The sequence below is a fragment of the Myodes glareolus genome, chromosome 13 (genome assembly GCF_982192425.1).
Source record: "Myodes glareolus chromosome 13, mMyoGla1.1, whole genome shotgun sequence".
NCBI classification, from domain to species: Eukaryota; Metazoa; Chordata; class Mammalia; order Rodentia; family Cricetidae; genus Myodes; species Myodes glareolus.
In genome coordinates, this window is record NC_142038.1 from 17664516 (window position 1) to 17680846 (window position 16331).

General features: G+C 39.9%; 1 protein-coding gene across 1 annotated transcript in view; it reads right to left on the reverse strand.

Moving 5' to 3' along the window:
- The window catches only part of Mbd2 (methyl-CpG binding domain protein 2), a 52290-nt gene that overhangs the window by 14962 nt on the left and 20997 nt on the right, over positions 1–16331 (reverse strand). The window contains exon 3 of the mRNA XM_048419685.3: positions 15933–16070. Within this exon, the coding sequence (XP_048275642.2) occupies positions 15933–16070 (138 nt within the window). The remainder of the gene's footprint in view (positions 1–15932; positions 16071–16331) is intronic.

The following is a 16331-nucleotide window of genomic DNA, read 5'->3' on the forward strand; positions in this document are numbered from 1 at the left end:
GCAAACACTCTGCAAGTCGTGTCTGATGTCCGCCTTCTCCTTATACAGAATAAAGAGGTACAGGTAAGTAAGGCCTTTAGCTAAAACTGCTGTAGAGTCTTGGGGAGACAGAAAACTGTTCTTTGGCTAGGTCACATGATTTTCTTAAGTATTATTTACAGTCTCTGCAAATAAGCTTTCTTACGCCCAGCTACAAATGTCAATCATCTAAGTAAACAAAATTTTCAAAGGATGGAAATTTCAAAATAAGACGTTCCCTCTAAGAAAACACCCCCAGGAACACGATGCTGACAAGGTATATGAGTAAGTATTTCATGAGAGAGAAAGATACATATATAAACATGTATCTGAGAGCTTCCATTTTATTCTGTAAGAATACAGTTCTAGATTACCTATACCAATGCCTATTTGTCATAACCATAGAGGAAAGAATGTGTACCAAATATACCATCATTATTTACATCTACAATTTGGAAAGCATCAGAGTCCATCTGTATAGTCTTTAAAAATTCACTTGGCATAAGAACACCTTCCATATTTACTCAGGACCTCACCTTGACAGTCAGCTGGGAGGACACAAATATCTAACCTCGAATGGCAGAGTGAGGAGGAAGGGCCTTAGAGCAGACCAACCTATATTCTAAGACTTGGTTTGTCAATTCCTTTATAAATTTGGCAACTATCCTTCTATGAGTATCAGTTTCATTCCCTAAAATGTAACAACAAAAACAATCTCAAATGGTTATAGCCACTGAATATGGTTTTCTAAACACCTGAACAAATGCAGGACATAGCAACTACCAGGTCACTAGTACGCCTGCTAGCAAATGTGGATCAAAAATTAAGTTTATTAATTTAATAAAAATTATAAAGTAGAAAGAAACAAGACAAAAATCAATCTTGAAGGGCATTAAAAATTGAACCTGAGCACATGCATGAGACTCTGTCCTTCTCTCCCAAATTTCCTGCTGGGGATTTCTGCTACTTCAAGTATCTTTAAATTCTTCTTCCTCTCCCTCTCATTCACATTGACTTCCTCCCAATTGGGCTCGGTGTTGCTGGGAATACTTGAGAAGCAGTGCCTACTACCTAATGTGCAAAGCTACTACAAAATGGAAACACAAGACCCTTACTTAGGGTTAAGACTTCCAAGGCACCGGAGCACAGCCTCAAAGCAGGCACAGGGCTTTCGGGCTCTGTCATCTAACAAGGAGCTCTTCTGAACCCAGGCCCTCAACAGCTGCACACAGCTGATAGGTCAGTAGTACAGGGCAGCAGGGGACAGGATGAAAGAGAAAGGAGACATCTATGCCGGGCGGCAGCACTTGGGGACATGTTGTAACATGATTTCATCCTGTAAAATTTTCAAAAGAACAACAGAAAATCATTCTGTCTGAACTATACAGTAAAAGCTCCCCACCTCCAAGTTCCTGATTAAAATAACCCAAGGAGTTTTTCTCCCTGTAGTGCCATATTGGAAGGAACAGTGCAAAGGGGCCACCGTCAAGGCTCTGCACAGCTGAGCCATGTGAGCAGGAAAAGGAAAGCCTAGGACACATGTGTTGAGCAGAGACATATTTAGGTTGTTGGGAATGGGATGGTGCCATGGGTCCCGAAGGGTGTAGACCACCAGGAAGCTAAAGCTCCCTGGGAACTGTCTCAGCACCCGGACTTGGCAAGCCCTGCTTTAGACACTGTGGCTGGTGGTAGCTAGGCTTTGCAAACTTTCCTGCCACTACAGCACAGGTGCTGGTTGTCACTGTGACCTTCTAAGACCCACCAAGCAGCCTATCAATTTTCTGAACAAAATGAAGCCTACAAGAAGCTCAAAATCCTGTTCTACTACAAGTCCAGGGGATGGCATGGGCTGCTTTTAATTAAGAGATCCCCAAACTGTAATTTCTTATTATTTTTAGTCTGTCTTTTTCTACACTGTGATGGTGGTAAACTCTCAGAGAAACCTCAGGAGAGCTGAGCTCGTGTCCAAAACAGCAGGCAAGAGAGAAGCTGGGAGCAGACAGTTTCTGTGCTGAAGTCATCAACAAGTTTGGAAAGTGAAGCCCTCCCTAGCCCCAATGGTCTAAAGCAGGAGACAGCCTGGCTTTCTGACAATTCCAGAGCATCTTTAGCAGTCTTTGGGTGTCTGACACACCATGCCATTCCCAACAACCCCAAAAATGTCAGAACCTTGCCAGGCATCCAGGGCACCAGAGAGGAAGAGAAAGAAACAAATTGCCTTAGGATGCAAAGTTCTGATCAACAGAGAGAGAGAGAGAGAGAGAGAGAGAGAGAGAGACTGGGCATCACCACTAGGGGACCCATATCTCAGCACTGACAGCTAGAGGAGCATAAACCCTCTCCTCCGAGGGGATCCCGCTCCATCTCGCCCTTTCTGGGCCTGTCAGACCGACCTAACCACCTGAGCTGGCTGCATCTTTGTGCACTGCCAGACAACCAGGCGATGATCAGGAAGCCAGCCGGCATGAGGAAGACAACACAGAATGCAAGTGATGAGCTTGTCGGTATTGTGTGGCCTTTTTGTTCTATTTTGCGTTGACAGCTTTTCTCCTATTAGTCTTTTGCCCATTTGTTTAGATTTTGTTTTTGTGTTTCTTGTGGACTTTTTGTATTTGTTTTTGTTTCCTGGTTTGTTTGTTTGGAGAGAGAGAAAGGAAGAATATAATGTTGGACTGGTAGGGAGATGGTGAGGATCTGAGAGGAATTTGAGGAGGGAAAGACATCATCAAAATATAGTGTATGAAAAAAATTAATAAAAATATTTTTTAAAGTTGAAATTCAGTTAAGTTCTAACTAAAAATATTGCTATACACAGTAATTATTAATTATTATCACTTATTAATAATTCAAGCACATTGAATAAGTCATGTTCTGTGGTACTAGAACTATTCCAAGATTGTTGATTTTGGAAGATATGGAGTTCCAAATGTCTGAACCATCTACAGACATGACATACATCAGAATGTAAATACATACACAGAATTTAGAAGGAGCTTCCGTATCCATGGAGCACAGAGCACGCAGCAGTCTGACGTAGACGACTGGAGAGACAAGACTCCTAGCGGAGTGACTTCCGGTGCTCATGGACAGACAGCGATAAAGCAGAGTGGCAGAGCCACCAGAGGACACGGCGCACTACGTAAATCCTAGTGTACAGCTATCAGTAGGACACGGCGCACTACGTAGATCCTAGTGTACAACTATCAGTAGGACACGGCGCACTACGTAGATCCTAGTGTACAGCTATCAGTAGGACACGGCGCACTACGTAGATCCTAGTGTACAGCTATCAGTAGGACACGGCGCACTACGTAGATCCTAGTGTACAGCTATCAGTAGGACACGGCGCACTACGTAGATCCTAGTGTACAGCTATCAGTAGGACACGGCGCACTACGTAGATCCTAGTGTACAGCTATCAGTAGGACACGGCGCACTACGTAGATCCTAGTGTACAGCTATCAGTAGGACACGGCGCACTACGTAGATCCTAGTGTACAGCTATCAGTAGCATCGGATCTTGCTAAAAACCCACAGCAAAAGCAACTCCTCAAACTCAGTAATGCAGAAGAAAAAATATATTTTGACCCTCACAAATCATCATGAAATGCAGTTTCCCTTTTGTAATATAGTCTCCATTGGAAAAAGAATAAACTCAACACTCAGAAGCATGTTGAAGTTCAGGAGTGAAACTACGCCAAAGTCTTAAAACTACCTTGAAACTCTACCTCTTTCTGTTTATTTTCAACACCATGAGCTCCATATTAACACCTAAGCCAATGGGCCCATGAGACTTGATCTCACTAGAAGCGCCAGACATTGAGCCTCTGCAAAGTCCTCGCACCTCAGGTGACCCCTCCAGAGCAATCAGTGTCCTGCTGCCTTGCTGAGCAGGTTCCACACTCAGGCTCCTGGTCTCCCTGTCTCTTCCTAGGCTGCCTTACCCAATTGCACATTTGCTCTCATCTCCCTTTCTCTGCTTGGGTTTCTTTCTTTAAAAGTACAGGCTCACTTGAACTCTGACCACCTAGAGCACATCCGGCTCATGCTGCTCCTCTCTCAAAGCACCTCTTTACTCCCACAAGAGAAGGCCGTCTCACTGCCTGACCTGCCATTCCTTCTTTTCCTTCTCCCAGACTCTGCCCCTTCCTGCTATCATATTAGCACTGCTTAAGATCACAGAATTTTCTAATTCCAAATTCAATTTCTGTCTCAAGACCTCTCTGCCCAACTCCACTGTCACCACCTGTACCCGCTGTCAGGGGAGTCTACCTTTAGGATGGTTCTCTGTTGGACCCAGTATTCTCTACTATGATTAAGCAGCACATTAAAACACCTAAAAGTCAGTACCAAAAAAAAAGGACTGCAAGTAGTCGTCCAACAAAATACTCAAATGCATAGGAAATGGTGTAACTTATAAACCATGCAAGTAGAAAAGTGCTAACCTTTCATCACATGAAAGAAACAAGATGCCTTAGAATCTCATTTTTGAATAGCTCTAAGTTACAGTCTTTAACTTATTCAAGAGTAGCAAGATAGCAAAGCTGGCATACAAACACCCACGGGTGAGTCCAATCAAAGGAAGGCGGGACGGCAGAAAGAGTGCGAGCTTCAGCTAAATGTTTTATCCTGGCCCAGCTAAACACATGTATTATCTTAGCGAGAGTCTCTCTTAGATGTACTTTCACTAGTATACTACAAACACTAATAATTGTGACTTCTATCATAGGTTTTCATGCTCAGTGGTAGAGTACTCTCTAGGACTACACATGTAGTTCAGTGGTAGAATGTGAATTTTCATTTACAAGACTCTGTGTTTGACTCCAAATTCCACCCAACAAAATAAAGGAGGGAGAAAAAAAATAAAAAAGGTCTTGTCACATAATTATAAACTAAAGCAAAACCCAGAAAATGTGCACTTTACATCCACCAACTTTTGAAAAGTTAAACACATAAGATACTAGGTTACAATTATACAGGCAACGATGTTTCTGCCTAAAAGGAATTCGTTGTTCAATGTTTAAACTGCTCTATTTAAAGTCAGTTCCATTTAACATCTGAGCTGCCTGGTTATAGCCAGCTAAGGCAACTTAAATACCATGACATGCAGAAACCAAAGGACAAACATAAGTCACGCCACTCTATATTTTCTCAAGGTGTCCTAGGAAGAAAGGACTAGATAATGATGAGAAGCTTATCGCACAAACAAGGTAAAGCTTGATTTATGTGGTTGCAAATAAATAAATAAATAAAACATAATGTGATCTCATGTTAAAGCTAAATAAAAAATAACAATTTGGTCTAAAGAAAGATCAAGAACAAACAGAAAGGAAAATGTAAGACTGATGAAAAATGAAGGAATAGAAACTACCTGCTATACTGGTTTCTCTAAATTCTGCTGTAAAGTCTAAGATCCTCCTAAGATGCCTATGAAACAAGACCGCCATCCACAGCGCTAACATTTCAGGTGCTACTCCCACTGAGTTTAACCCACAACACAGGAGGAAAGAGAAGAGGAGTGGAAGGAAGAAAGATACGTAAAGATCATCTTGAACCAAAATAGTAAAACTCCAAAACTTGCACTGCCATATATCAAGAGGTTTTGTGACGCTAGTAATTACGGTACTGCAGCATCAGGAAGGAACAGACAAAGAAGCAGAATAGAGCAGATAACCCGAAATAGATCCATCTGTACAAACAGATCAAACAAACAGAACAAAGGAATCCATGGGGCTGGGAGGTGGCTCAGTCAGTAAATGCTTGCCGGGCAAGCACAAAGACTTGATTTAGATCCCCATGCAAAAATCCTAGGCATGATGAATAAACAAGGAAGTTCAAATGCTGCCTTTCACCTACATCAGCATTTCATCTACAACAAAAATGACAAAGTAGAACGATGGAAAAATATTAAAAAAAAAAGAACGTGCTGTGTCAGTTGGATGTCCTTATGTAAGAAGCAAATCCACCTTACTTCAAACACAAGGTCAAGTCTTGGTGAACAGAGAACTAAATGTAAAGTAAGCTCTCAGAAGATAACCCACAGGGTCACATTGATAACCTTCAAGTGAACCAATAGTTAAGAAGAGAAAAAAGTGACTGAGGTTTAACAAACACACACTATGTAACTGCTACCAGATCAAAAGCAAGAGCATCATCAGCACCCAGGTCTCTGTGCCCTCCTAACCTCAGCCTCCTCTCAAGGTCCTTAAAGCTATGAGCACATATTTCTCAAAAGACGATATTAGAAGAGTAAAGCAGTAAGCCGGGCAGTGGTGGCGCACAGTTTTAATCCCAGCACTTGAGAGGCAGAGGCAGGCGGATTTCTGTGAGTTCAAGGCCAGCCTGGTCTACAAGAGCTAGCTAGTTCTAGAACAGGCTCCAAAGCTACAGAGAAATCCTGTCTCGAAAAACCAAAAAAAGGAGGAGGAGGAGGAGGAAGAGGAGGAAGAAGAGGAAGAGGAGGAAGAGGAGGAAGAGGAGGAGGAGGAGGAGGAGGAGGAAGAAGAAGAAGAAGAAGAAGAAGAAGAAGAAGAAGAAGAAGAAGAAGAAGAAGAAGAAGACAGCAGTAACCTAGAAATACAAGTAAGCATTAGGATTTATATCAAAACATAGATAAGAACTCTTTTAAACAATGGGAAAGCATAATCCATAATACTAACAAATAAAAACTTGCAAAGGTATCAATGAAATGCCTCAGTGGGCAAAGGAATGTGCTGCCAAGCTAATAGTGACCTTAGTTCAATCCCCACACTCACACAATGGAAGGAGATCTCTTTGAGTTTGGTACTGCCCTTTGACCCCCACAGCAATCAGATGGCATGACCCTCACACACACAAAGAATAAAGTAATAAACAAATGAGAAGCCTTGAAGAGGTACTACATCAGAAGAGATTATCTACATGATCAAACCATAAACTGGTTATTACCCACTACTTATCAAAAAAAAAAATTCACGCATGTAAGATCCATAAGAGACCACTGAGTACACACCGAAACATTTACAATTCCTAGAACTAATGACACTGAGTGCCAACAAAGACTTGATGTGCAAGTTACATTTCTGATGGACATGTAGGTATGTACAACCACTGAGCAAACTGAACATATACTCTATGACCCAATAGCTCTACTCTGGATCTAAACCCACAATTAAAAACCATAGCAGATCATTCACTTGAAGTAGTATTAAGAAACAGCAGTTTAAAAAAAAAAAAAGGAAAAGGAAAAAGACAGAATCTAAGAGAAACAAACAAAACAAGCCAATACAGAAAAAAAAAGCATCAATCAAATGAAAGCATCCTTATAATTAAAATGCTAAAAAAGTTAGAAGTAAATATTTGATCCAAGGAAAAAGAGCAAATGACAACAAAAAAAGTCATACAAAATAAACAACATGATCATAAAAATACAAGCTGTGAAGGCCTAGAAATTAAAAATCAAGAGAATAGTTCACAAAATAAAGAAACAACAAAATGAAGAATCTAAAAGTAAAAACACAGGCAAATTAGAGGAAAATTCTGAAAAGCCAACTTTCACATAGAAAGATAAGAACTTGGGAGATTCAAGAGAGAAGGAAATTCTGAAAAATAAGATAGAAGAAATGTCCCCAACAAAGGGCAGGAATCACCTGTCCCAGATTGAAAAAAAAAAAAAAAACCCTGAGAAATACACAGGGATATTTTTCTTTGCTCTGCTTTTGAAGATAGAGTCTTTTCACACAGCCCAAACTGGCCTTGAAGTTTCTATATTCCTGCATTAGTCTCCTGAGTGCTGAGATACAGGCGCGCACCCCACGCTTGCCTATCTCTGTCTCTCCACCTTTCAAATAAAACACTAGTGTGTGTGTGTGTACGTATACTTACTTTTTGAGTGAATCTCTAAAAAATCCACGTATAAAAAGTTAGAAGAGCACGCAAGCTATGAAAGCAAGTGCAAGTTTCTCCACCCAAAATCTTGAAGTTGCAGGATTATGAGGCAAAGCCCTTAGGAAGCTGAGAAAATGATTTTTTTTCCAATCTAAGCTCTCATCAGCAGAAAAATGAGTGTGTCTGAATAAAGTCATTTCTAATATGCAAGTTTTCAAAAACTTCATCTCCCATCATATTTCCCTAGCAACGTTTTGTTTTGTTTGTTTGTTTGTTTTTGAGACAAGGTTTCTCTGTAACTTTGGTGCCTGTCCTCCATGGCCTCTGCATCAGCTCCTGCCTCCTGCCTTGATTTCCTGCCCCGACTTCCTAGCTCTTGTCGACCAGGCTGGTCTCGAACTCACAGAGATCCGCCTGCCTCTGCCTTTCGAGTGCTGGGATTAAAGGTGTGCACCACCACCACCTCGCTTCCTTAGCAACTTTCTTAGGCTTGATTACAAACTTGAGGAACATCCTAAGATAAAGACAGAAATACAGAAACAAACTTGGGCACAGAAGCTCGGCAGAAGACAGGCCAGGGCTCCAGCAGCACAGCAAATGCCAGGGACTAACCCAGCTGCAGCAGAACAAAGACAAATATGAAAAATCCAACAAGAAACGGAAAGCATTACTGACAGGCATGTGGCAGAAGTTCTGAAGATTACCATTATGCAGAAAGTCTAGCCTACTACTGTGAAGGTTACCAAACACGAATTACATGGCTTGCCCCACCTATGAATGTTTTTGTTCCTAAGAAGTTAAACCATGACTATTAAGCAGTTCCCTAAACCTGTGATACAGTCACATTGGGAGCACAGCAGCAGAAAGAGGGAACTGCATCATCTGCCACCGGAGGAACTCAAACAAAAGCACCAAGAATTAACTGTAAAAGCACCACCTGTAAGTGCTTTATTTCTAAACACAGAGGTAGCTCTAAAGGGAAGGACGGTAACTGAAAACGCAAGCTCTACCTAGAATGTTTTCCCAATATTCCTCTACTTTAATTTTTGCAATTGAATGTGCACGGGTATATGCCTGCACACATGTTTATGCACCACTTTATGGCTAGTGCCCTCTGAGTACCGAAGAGAGCACTGGACCCACTGGGACTAGTTACTGGTGGTTACGAGCTGCTGAGTGGGTACTGAGAATCAAATGCTGTTCCTCTGAAGGAGCAGCAAGTGCTCCTAAGCACTAAACCATCACTCCAGCCTTACTTTTAAAGACCATGCACTCTCTCACTCCTGTTGTTCATCCCATTTACTCACAACATGGTAAACTATGTAAGTATTCATCTACCTAACTCTATCACACCAGATAGTCAGCCCTAGGACAGCAGGGATCTGTCTTATCCACTGCAATATCCCTGTTGTTTAGAAAAATGCCTAGCACAAATTAATGTCTCAAAAAATGACCAAGAGGCATTTAAGAAGCGGGACTCTCTATTGAGAAAGTGCCTCTATAAGATTGGGCTATGAGCAAGTCTGTCAAGCATTTTCTTGTTTAATGATTAATGTAGGAAGGTCCAGCTCCCTGTAAGTGGTGCCATCCCTGGGCAGGTGATCTTGAGTTATACAAGAAAGCAGCCTGAGCAAGCCATGAGAAACAAACCATGAGAAACAAGCCAGTAAGCAGCGTCCTCCAAGGCCTCTGCATCAGCTCCTGTCTCCTGCCTTGATTTCCTGCCCTGACTTCCTTCATGATCAACTGTGATGTGGAAGTACAAGCTGAAATATACAAACCCTTTCCTCCCCAAATTACTTTTGGTCATTAAGGTCATGGTGTTTTATCACGGGGGAAAAAAAAAAACCTAACAAGATAAGTATGAGGAATAAATTGAAAGAATAAGACAGAAAGCAGAGGTGAGATAAAACAGTAACTATGTAGTATAGGAATAGAGAAGGGAGCCTTTCCTGCTGGTTTACCATCCCCGCAGAACCACAGCACACAGCAAGCAATGGCTTGTGACCTTCCTACTCCACGTCTCAGTAACCGCTGGTCTCTGTTCTCCATGACACCTTAGTGTTTGGGTTTTTTTGCTGTTTCTTTTAAGTAAGTGGGACAATGAAAGTGGGCAGATGTACCTTAGTACTAAAAAGTTCTCTTTTTGTTTGCTGCTGTTTTGTGGCTCTTGTTTTTGTTCTTTGACACTATGTAGTCCTGGCTGTCCTGGAACTCACATGTAGACCAGGCTGGCTTTAAACTCAGAGATCCACCTGCTTCTGCCTTAAAGGAGTGTGTCACCAAGCTTAGCCAAGAGGTTCTTTTTCCAAATCCCTAAATTCCTGATTTCCATCTCAGCCTTTCAAACTTCCATTTTCTTGCTGAGAAGCAGAAGAGTCTCTTCCAGGGGGAAAGTGGACCATGCCTTCAGCTGTTCTGTGAACGTCTAATGAAATGTCTCCGCAAACACATTTGGTGTGTTCAGTTTTGTCATAAACTGACTCACCAAGCAATGATCCACTGAAGCTTCCTGGTGTGTGTCGATAAGAGTGATAAAATAAAACTTAAAAAGAATTTTTTTAAAGGGGAGTGTTAGGGTGAGGCCAGCGAGGCTAACTGGATGGCTGGGTAGAGATGTAAGAGTAGCAGAACACACGCAGGCCTCTGGCTTCCCAGGACAAGATCAACAGTGGTGTTTTAATAAAATCCTGCACAAACAGGAACTAGCTGGTTTGACAGGACAGAGTTAAACAAGTTGACTCAGAGGGGCTTAAGACACTTTGATGTGGACAGAGCCAAACAACTAAAGCTCTGGAAGAAGAGAGATCTGGAAATCCTTAGCACAGAAGGTGGGTACTGTGGGGGGAAATCCATGGAGGTTACTCACATGGGAGGACACACCAAATGCCTGGGAGTCCAACAGTCAAAACAGGAGAAAGGAGGGGAAGGAATGAAAACAGACAAATACCAACACACACACACACACACACACACACACACACACACACACACACACACACGGTGTAACAGGGGAGAGGGCAAAGACAGAAATAGTAACAGTGCCTAATACTAGAGCACAACAGGAGGCAATTTAAGGAGACTATTCTATCCTTTTAACAAACAACTTCAGTAAGCATAGTAAGAGCAGTTTTAGTGGTAGAGCAAGAATAAAAGCTTTGTTTTAGAGTTGCAAAAAATAAATAGGTATAATGCAAATATACAGACACCACACAGAAATTTGGCCAAAGAGAAGAAGGAGAATAAATAACAAAAGTGCATATGCAGTAAAGTGAACGTTTTTCCTGAACAACTTGAGTACATTTAAATGCTTTGGGGTAGAAGTCAATTTATATAGTAGAAAAGATAGGAGTCTGAAACGGAACACATTTGTAAGTAGCATGTCACAGAAGACAAAATGAAACTGAGCTCCTTAACTTACTAATGGATAGTCTTTTAACTTGTTACAACTGAGTGAAGATCGATTTGATGGCAGGTATCAAAATCATAAACTCATGCTAATTACATTTCTGAGAACTTAGCCAAGGAAATCACTGTAACATATAGAAGAGACTTAATATGTAACCAAAAATTCTCCAGACACTATCTTACACTAATGAGTAGCTAGGGAAGCCACAGGCAAGTGTGACTTACAATTGTTAGCACAACGTACAGTCTAGTTAACAAATAACAGGAACATATCAAATGAAACAATTATGAGTGTAGGGTTACATGGAACTCTTTAAAGCGCAAAGACATCTAATCACCATTATGCTTTTCAAAATGCACTAAAATACTAAAAGAAAGTATTTTAAATGCTTAAAAATGTTTTGATTAGCAAAAAGAAATTATGAGTAATTTTTTCTTTGTCTACTCCAAATTTCTTTCTCTTATAGAAAACAAGCAACAATGTAGTTTAAACTTCTAAAGGTCAGCATTTAAGGATCCTCAGCAACATGAACTACTTTCAGTTTCTATTATTTCTAATTAAAACCCTCATTTCTAACTTTTCAACTTTCTCTTTGCCTATTGCCCAGAGTAGTTTTACAAAAGCTGCTCTCTCCAGTGCAGCATCCCCGTGCTCTGCTGGCTGTCCTTCTAAATCTTCAGCCCTCTAGCATTTCCAAAGTTCGCCCCAAATTTCCCAGCCACAGTAGCCCTGCTCTTCCTGACACCCCCAGCACCAGTCTACTTATTTATCTAGCACTCTGTACAAGACATCTTCCCAGAACTCCTTAGAGGAACACTTGAAGCTCACAGTCTCTGCCCAAGCAGCCAATTTTTCTATCTGGAGGAGACAAAAGGAATATAATATACTTCAGGGGTTCAGTCATAAAGCCATTCTAGAAGGAACTGTTGAAGCTACAGAGGAGAAGACGGCTAGAATGCCTGCAATGAAGGGTCATTTCTGGATTATAACAACTCAACACACACTGGATCACCTCATAAACCTTTCACATACAACTGTACATGTACTTGGTTTTAAATTTCTTTCATTTGGGAGTTTCGTCTAATATAATTTAACCCCTCATTCTAACAGAAGAGGCAGGCCGACTCCCAGGAGGGAGGAAGGGAAAGCTATATATCCTTTCAAAGAAGGACTAGAAAAACAAAAGACGAAATAGACTGAGCAGGATACTCAAGTGTACATCTTCACTTGCTTCAAATATTAACTCCTAAAGAAAACCATGATTACTCTTTAAGAAAAACAATGTTCAAAGACAGTCCATAATACTGAAGGTGTGTCAACCCTGATAATTTCACAATTATTTCAAAAGAAAATGAAAACTCAAAAATGAAACTTCAATTTAAAGATAAAAGAAACACGAGACCAGAAAGCATCAAAGGTAACAGTATTAAAGAAAGAAACTCAAAACAGTGAGTAACCCACAAAGAAGTAAACAGAAAAGACAACTTTAATAAAATTGCAATTCAATTAATTTTTTTAAAAAACATGTGTCTTATATATCTAGATGTCTGAGAGAAGCCTTCCGTCCATCTTCTCCACCTATGAAATGATAAACGTGCAGCTACTGCATACAAAAATGACCGCCACTTACCCCATTATAACCAGGGCCAATCCTTCCCATTTCTACTTTATGATCTTAATTTATGCACAAATAACTACTTTGTTTTGTATTAAATTCTGTTTTAACGAATTCTTTAAATACACTAATTTGCATATTTAAAGACAAGGCATTTAAAAAGTCAATGAATATAAATTCATAGTTTATATGGACAATCATATAATGACCTCAGCATAAAATACTTCTGTAAAGACAGGACTGCTGATTTTTCTTCTTCTCACCTATTACTTCACATATACTGAAAGTAAAGCCTAAATTAACATACACACACCTTATTACTCTAGGCCTAAAATTCAGTGCTCATACCTCTAACTTAAATACCTTAAAAGAGAATGATATATTTAAAGAAAAAAAAATATATGTTCCCTATGGGAACTTAAGAAATACAAATCTCATTCATTCACTGTCTAATAAAAATAACTTTGCCAAGTTGAGCAATGGGTGATTTATACTGCTGACCTATTTTACTGGATCCAAATAATGAGTAGCAAAATTAGAATTATTTTTGTCTTCATATATTTTTGTCAACTATCTACCCAACAATGGTGAAGTAATCATACAGATACCAAAATATAATTAAAATCAGCATCATTTTATTAACAAGCCTGTTTCTAACCTAGACTTTTAAGATGACATAACTTTAAAGTTCCCTCTTTACTATCTTCACATTGGCGACACGACACTCAAACGTCACTTCAACTGCTATGTTGAAGAAATGAAGAAGAAAAGATAACTGTCGTGGTGTAACCAAAAAATCCTAAAGATTAGGTTATTCTCAAGTAACATGAGAATACCAAGAAAAACAGCCAGGTATGCAGAAGTAACCTGCTAACTTATACAATACCACCTGTCTACACTAGCTCAAAGAAAGAACCTTCAAAGATCTCTGTTAGAACGATGCTAAAATTCTCTGACAAGAGGGAAAGGAACAAACACAACTTCATGAGAGTAATTCCATAAACCATAATAAAAGAGAGAAAACTCAAAGCTATTCAACAAAGCAAAGAAGGAGAGGAACCATTCTGTTCACTTCAGCTTTAAGTTTCTCGATTACTGATCTCCATAGACAGCTAAGCACCCTGCACAACACAGGCACCGCAACTTTTACAGTGTAAAGCTGGGCTCAGGTCCAGTCAAATCACTGCTAAAATGACCAGAATTTGTCAATCAACTGATCTTTAAATAAAGCATACAGGTTTATAGTGTGTGGTCTGGCAAAGAAAAAATAAGGATAAACCAGGCAGTGGTGGCACACACCTTTAATCCCAGCACTTGGGAGACAGAGGCAGGTGGATCTCTGTGAGTTCAAGGCCAGCCTGGTCTACAGGAGCTAGTGCCAGGATCGGCTCCAAAGCTACAGAGAAACTCCGTCTTGAAAAACCAAAAAGAGGAAAAAAAAGAGAGAGAAAAAGAAATAAAAGGATAAAAATCTATTAAATAATACCTGTTCTCATAGGACAACTCAAATTTCCACTATATCATTAAAGGTTACATCCTACCTCTGTCTTTTGGGATTTGGGAAGCATTTTAATCAGTTATGAACATCAAAACTTTCAAGTAATAAAAATTTAGTAAGGAAACAATTTTAAGTCAACAAAAAGTCAAAGGACCGATATTCAAACTGCATACCTTACCTACAAAAGAATACAACCAGAGAACAGCTTGATAAGACAGGCAGAGTTCAAGATAGCAGAATCCCTTTCTTGTTGAACTGAACTGAAAACACTAAAACCACCATCCATTTTGTTTTTATCCTGCACATGGTAGTAAAACAGAGGGGAAAGCCTCACACAGAAAGCTGAATGGCCCAAAGAAAAGCTACGTGCTGACAAGAACCTAATGGCACATGCAGGTACGCATCCTTTATACTTGATGTGATACACTTACATGGCCCCTGTTGAATCTCTTGGGGACCAACAGTAAAGCAAGTTTAGAACTTCAAATCTTGAGACATCTATAGCAAGATGCTGATCCAATGTGGCTCCAAACATCTTCTGTTTTCCTGGCTCACCTGAAGAGGAAAAAACACTACAGAGGATGTGGGAACTGGATTTCTTTCTGTAGTTTCTTCTAGAGCAACTGTCTGAGAGATTTGGCCCTGTCCTTTGTGAAGTCTGGAGATGAAACACTTGAAGGACTAGTGAAAAATAATTTCAAATGAAAAGATGGAGTGGAGAATATTTGAGCAAAAGCTACTCAGTGCAGGCCAATCAGTGTTTCTAACCCACTAAGTGGGAGGAAATAGAAAAAAGAGAAAATGCAGTGTTTCTCCTCCACCTCCTCCCCCAGTTGTGACTGAAATTCATGGAGCACCTAACTTCTGACCACATGAGGGAGGAGTCAGTAGAACAACCGGGAGGCTGAGCACTTTGTCCAGTCTCCATCCCTGGCTGTGCAACCTTGTTAATCAGCAGGGAGGCCTTTCAGATAATACCCTTGTCTAAGAAAAGTTTCTGGTGGATATAAGTTGAAGAAATAATGAAAGAGAAAAATGCACTGAACTTATATAAAAACGAAACTCACGGTGATATAACCATACTGGCAAATTATATCTGATTCTGTTTTTCAAAAGGTTTGGGACAGATTCCTTGAAATTAGAAATCAGAAACAAAGGGGAGAAGAAGCAATTTCCAAATAATAGAAATGTTTTCAAGCCAAACACAACACGAGCTGCATGATTCATCTTTCTAGGAAACGCTATTCCTAGAAAAATCATCTTTAAAAAGCTAAGATTAGTACAACCAAGTCTCAGGAATATTATAACACAGATAGCATTAAAACTGTTGCCAATAATATTAGATTCACTTTAATTAACGTCTAGAGTATTTTATTATATCTTATATTATTATGGTTATTCTCTATAACTAGAAATAAAGCTTTTTCAAATGTACTCTAATATAATCAGAATTTATTTGAATTATGCTTGATAAAAATACCAGAATTTTCTGGAAAATATGATTAGAGGACAAATTAGCCCCTTACCTGACGTGGTTGTTCGTTCATCCGCTGTGGGTCTGACTTCACTTTATTGTTGGGGTGGTTTGTGACTTTGGTGACTGGTTGCTTGAAAATTGATGCAGTTTGCCTAATTGGCAATGTTGTGTTCAAGTCTGGTTTACCCTGGAAATAGAAATGTTTTCATTAGTACAATATGTAAAAAAAAATTGGATCAATACCTTTTTTAACTCAAAATTCATAACTTTAAAAAAAAATTGTAACAATTATTCCAACTCTTGGTCTGTGTCAGTACTTTTTTGTTTGTTTGTTTGACTGATTTTCGAGACAGAGTTTCTCTATAGCTTTGGAGCCTGTTCTGGAACTAGCTCTTATAGACCAGGCTGGCCTTGACCTCACAGAGATCCACCTACCTCTGTCTCCTGA